The 5,788-nt window shown below is 48.8% G+C and overlaps 1 protein-coding gene across 1 annotated transcript; it reads left to right on the top strand.

Annotated features, from left to right (window-relative positions):
- Positions 1–304: 304 nt before the first annotated feature.
- Positions 305–2,590, top strand: N7446_012522 (DUF3405 domain-containing protein; the record flags this gene model as incomplete). The annotated part of the gene is made up of 3 exons (XM_058521264.1): positions 305–1,518; positions 1,574–2,420; positions 2,489–2,590. The coding sequence occupies 3 exons, from the start codon at positions 305–307 to the stop codon at positions 2,588–2,590; spliced, it is 2,163 nt and encodes a 720-aa protein (XP_058366630.1).
- Between the last annotated feature and the right edge of the window lie 3,198 nt (positions 2,591–5,788).

Genomic DNA, 5,788 nt, shown 5'->3' with positions numbered 1-5,788 from the left:
CGAAACTTTGACATGCAGCTCCATTCGGCAGTGCCAATGCGTGAACTTTGATGTTGTTTCTAAAACACGTTGACTTAGCCAAGTTGTAGATATCACGTTGCAATGTCCTGGAAATGGCTCGCAATGATTTCGAGAAGGTGGAATGGTGTACCGTTTCTACCCCGTCCGGAAATACCCTATGAACTGCTTAGACTCACATACACGCTTCTGGATTGTCAACACTTGAACGGCATATTGAACGTGGCCACCAAAGCATACAGCTCTCGCTTTCTCCCTAGACCTGGACGCACCACTCGCAATAAAGATGCTCACGACAAACCAAACACAGTATGCATTCGGACTCAGATCCATTACTGTCTTCCGGTCTCGTCGATGGATCTGGTTCCGCTGGTTAGGATATCTAACCTGTCTCGTCACCGTCCTGCGGGTCTACTCATATTTCACACAACACCCAGAAACGAATCTGATTCGAGCTGCTTATAATTTCTTTCATCGACCAGGGATTCTTCTACCCGGTCAGTATCAGGAAAATGCTGTGTTTATGCCAGCAACTTATGACGGGAAATATGAGGACCCTGATTTGGATGAGATGGGGCTGGTCCATGACCGGAGGTTTGAGATCCAATTATCTTGGAAGTTAATTGACATGATGCTAATCTATGATATTACCATCCTCAGAGACAAGCAGTTCTACCTCGGTGGTACCCTGACCCTGACCAGTATCAAATCCATCAACACCTCTCACCCAGTCCCATTCATCTACGACCCATACCCAGCATACAACAGTCAAAAATGGAAGAAGAAATACCATGGCAGGTTCCAGCCGTGCATAGGTCCTAGAGGCCATTTCCTCGACCGCAAACGACCAGAAGATATGGTCCAAGTCTACAAAGGCCGACAAACCGGATTCCCCGAACCACGATTTGGATCGCATGGGGCAATGGGCTTGGACGGCGACGTGTGTACAGATCGCTACTCCCGCTTTGGAGCATATGGTTTCGACGAAGATGGCGAGGACAAAATACCTGGTTTCTCACGGCCACCTGCGGTACCGTGGAGCAAGGTTGATTGGTACGAGTTGCAATCTCTCTGCCTGGAACGAAATTCTGGCAGGTATAAGTCAAGCGGTGTGGTGAATGTTTCGATGCGGAGTCCACTTTCTTTTGATCTTCCTAATTCCCCTCATAAGACTTCGGAGTCGCCTCCTGTTACGGCTTCGAATGTGAAGCGGTTTCATCCTCGTACTGCGCTATTGATTAGGGCTTGGAATGGGTTGACTTGGAAGCCGCATCATCGTGAATATCTCCGTGCTTTGATTATGGAGCTCTCCTTGCATTCTGGTGGGGAGTATCAGGTCTTTCTTTTGATTCATGTTAAGGATGATGAGATGCCGATTTTCTCGGATACTAAGACGATCAATCGGCTTAAGAGTTCTATTCCGGAGGAATTTCGGAATATGGCACTTTTCTTTAACAACAAACTTTTGGAGGCTTGGTATCCAAAAATTGAAGAACATAGGTGAGAAATACATTGAGTGTGGAAATTTTGGTTCTCTTGTTGACACGATATACAGTCCCGTGCTTCAGCACCACCAACCACTGCAGATCTTCGCCCAGTTATATCCCAACTTCGACTACTACTGGCAACTTGGACTGGACGGTCGACACACGGGACATATCTACCACTTCCTCGAGCAATCGGTCGCATTTGCAAGAGACCAACCACGAAAATACCTTTGGGAACGAAACGCCTACTTCTACACCCCTGGGGCACACGGCAACTGGAGCGAATTCACCGCGATGGTTGGCAAAAGCCTGGAAGACCGATCAAACAGAACAATCTGGGGCCCAATTTCCGGCACAGGAATCAGACCTCTAGGCCCGGACCCCCCAGTCCCCTACCCCGACGAGGACAACTACACCTGGGGCGTCGGTGAAGAAGCAGACTTCATAACTTTCCTACCCATCTTCAACCCAAAAGACACAGCATGGACATTCCCCAACAAAATCTGGAACTTCAAATACGGCGACGAGACCCCACGCCGTGCGGCAGTTATTACAATGGGTCGGTACTCCAAACGTCTCCTAGATCTGATCCATTACGCACAAGCGACGAAGGGACTCGGTCTTGCTTCTGAAATGACGGGTGCGTCGTGGTCGCTGTTCCATGGCCTAAAGGCTGTGTATGTTCCGCATCCTATCTATGCCGATGGCCAGTGGACGCCGCAGGAACTGGCGCGCATTTATAACCCCGGCACGCCGGATAATATCAATGGAGGTCCGGATAGTATTTGGAATTTTGATCATTTGTTCGACCATATTACTTCTCGGCTTTCGTACATGCTTACTACGCATAGTGCGGAGGATTTGTACAGGCGCTGGTTAGGGTTTAGGACTGCGGAGCATGAAGGTGGGAAGACGGTAAGTCGTTTCCTCGAGTGCTTCTCTTCTTTTGGATATATGTCATGCTAATGTGTGTTTTGATGCAGTCGTTTGAGGATCGGTTCGGGAGACATTGTTTCCCGTCAATGTTTCTTCATACAATCAAGAATACTGCTCATGGGATGGGACCAGACAGGGCTGTTCCGTGATCTATTCAGAGTTTGTGAGCCTCGTTGCATATTGATTTTCTATTGCTTCTGGTGATATGGAGGTTTGAAGGCAAGCTCGGGACATATCGATACTTTAATTTTTAACCAAGAGGAGGTGATTGCAATGTAAGAAGGCTGATATTGACTGTAACACCACCACCTCGACATAAGCAGGACCCCGAAAAATGGACCTGGTTAATCTGCTAAGGCTGTCCGTGAATTAAACAATAATAAAGGGGATTAATCAAACCTTGACATGAATCTGGAAGTCATTTCAATCAAGTTGCCTCTTGGGAACGGTGGTGTTATCAAGGTCAACCGAAGTCCCTGTGGCCGACCTGCTCGCCTCCACACAAGCAAGTCAGAGGTGGTTTGGTGCGACCCCAGCCCCTCGGTACCAGATGGCTGTGCCAAATTGCCCCATGCGGGGTTCCAAGGCCATCGTTTGGGAGAACGATGGTCGAGGGATGGGCTAAGTAGTGAAAGATTTACCCCGGAGTGACCCAAATTTAGGCATCTTCCATAATTATTTCAAGTAGATTTTTTCTTCTTCTTTCCATACAACTTGACTTCACTGCCTATTGCTCGTTCCTGGTTAACTTCGATCCTCGTCTTGGTGTGTTCAGTGTAACAGCCTCGGGTCCACCAGTGGGACTTTATTGGTGACCTCACGCAGTCAAGAGGAGCAAGAAGAATGTAGTTTGGCCATACCGGGTCACCTGTCGCTGCGGTCGTAGACCGTAGCGTCAGATAGGGCCCGTTCGCGCTCCCTTTTAGGGAGGCAATATGTCTGTATTGTAGTGGATTCTATATACAGAGGGAAGGCGGGAGGGACAAAATCAAGACTTGACTGCGTGAGAGATGACGAGCTACCCGCAGAGGCAAGCAACTGACTCTCGTGAGGCAGTTGTAGGAGGAAGAGGCCCTCAGTAATGTCGGTGTAGATATCACGTGAGGCTACGGGCATTGTGAGGTAGACCTCGCCAAACGCGGGTTTGGGGCGGGTTGTCGCTTTCTCCTACCCGCCCACGGGTAACCCGCGCGGGTTTTGGCCTTCATGAACCCGCCCGTGGGTTCTTGGCGGGTACCCGTGGGTTACCCATATAACCCACCAAAATGCATAATAAGTGAACAAAAGTGTATTAGTCAGTAGTGGTAATATTGGTAATTTAATTTTGTCACAACTTTATATGGGAGATACCGTCTCATGAAATGTCTCACCACCTCAATAATATATATATTATATATGTACAGGCAATTGTCCAGCCAGAGCGCGCTCTCCGAACACTTTTGCATCCCAGCGTTGGCACTAAGAACATCCATCGACCCTTATTGATATCAAGCCTCTCGAGGACACTTTAAGCTATAATATCCAGAAAAATGATTGACCAGCCAGTGAAGAAGCATCCTCGCCATCGTTTTACTGTCGCACGAGTTTTGGGTACCCGTGGGTTTAGGGTACCCGCGGGTTGACGCGACCCACTATCTCATACAAAAAACCACCGCGACGCGTTGGGAAAAAAATCACTCTGATCCCACGAAAATTCCAATTCTTGGAACTCCAACGAGCTTGAGCTATGAGCATCGAATCTCCAAAAGCCATGTCCTCGCGGTCAATTCATCGGTCTTTGAGCCCCTTGCTCTCCATTGAGCCATCATCAGATGTTTCCATGGACTCGGACTTCCAGTCCTCGGTACGATACTCTCAAAATCGCAGATTAATTCAACAACTCAGAGACGCAAGCACATACTAACCAGTTAGCCTTTCACTGGCTCCCGACGTAGCGTCGATAGTCCCGCTCAACAACCTCCAACGATACTTCGACGCGTCGGACCGGACCGCAGAAAGAACTGGATATTGTACGAGCCTGAACATTCCAGCAGTTTTTTGACTTGGTGGCAAAAAACAGAATATGGTCAAGTGCTGAATGGCGACGGACGGTCTAAAATAAAGTGGTCGATGGAGTCACATTACGCTGAAGTTTGGAAGCATTTCGACCAAGTTGCGGGCATTGAAACTGGCATTCCCAAAGTGATCTGTAGGGCTTGCTTGACCCTACTTGATCATCCACAGCACAAAAAGCACGGCACAAGCGCAATGGGAAAGCACCAGAGATCCAAGTCCTGTCGAAAGGGCCAGAAAAGAACATGCCATCAAGCTCTCGTGTCAAACTCAATCCAGAAAGCCTTCTTGGGAGTACCATCCGGTCCGAACAAGTTCACCACATCGCAGTTCGAGGAGCGGCTGCTGAGGACCATTGCTTGTCTTCGTCTGCCCTTCCAGACCGTTGAAAACCCTGAATTTCAAGCACTCCTCAAGTTCATCCACCTCGGACCGGGAGAGCTAGAAATGCCTTCAGCAAAAACCTTGCGACGACGCCTGCGTGACGCTGTAAGAGGACAACAGGAATCACAGTTGCGAGATCTACCCGAAGACGCCAAAGTTTCACTTGCATTAGATTGTTGGACTAGTCCCTTCCAGCAAGCATTCATGGCAATTACAGTCTACTTCATCGATAGAGATTGGAACTACCGCGAGCTGCTTCTTGGGTTTGAGCCTTTGCATGGACCTCACACAGGAGTCAATTTGAGCGACGTGCTCCTCCAGCTGCTCAGAGAAAGACAGCTATTGGGTCGTATCTTCAGCGTTACCACGGATAATGCAACAAATAATGAAACCCTCATCCGAGCGCTGCAAGAATCACTCATTTCTAGTGGCGCCATCGGCTCGAGAGAATCCATTGTCCGTGTTCCATGCATGGCCCATGTGATTCAGCTTTGCCTCAAGCAGCTGTTGGGGCATATCAGAGCTGCTCCCAAGAATAAAGAAGTGAGAAGTTTTTGGTCCAATTCACAAGCTCTTTGTCTCAGGGACTCAGTGGACCATGGTGAGGTGGCGCATACTCTAGCAAAGGCGAGTCCGTTGATTTCGGACCCGTCATATTTGGACATTGCTGACGGTGCCTCTTCCACAGATTCGGTCCTTTGCAGTTTTTGTCAACGCCAGCCCCCAGCGGCGAGATGCATTCCTGTGCCTCCAATCTGGTGGAATGCGACTTTTCCCGTTGCATGATGTTCAGACCCGCTGGAATTCCACCTTCTTGATGCTTCGACGAGCGCGCCGACTAAGGAATACCATCGACAAATACTGCCGAGACCATGACTATTCACAATTTAAAATCACTGACATTGAATGGC

This window comes from Penicillium canescens (genome assembly GCF_028828765.1).
Source record: "Penicillium canescens strain IBT 15451 chromosome Unknown utg000010l_segment0_segment0, whole genome shotgun sequence".
In the NCBI taxonomy this organism is placed as follows: domain Eukaryota; kingdom Fungi; phylum Ascomycota; class Eurotiomycetes; order Eurotiales; family Aspergillaceae; genus Penicillium; species Penicillium canescens.
The sequence above is the reverse complement of the archived record's forward strand: the minus strand, read 5'-3'. Positions and strand labels throughout refer to the sequence as shown.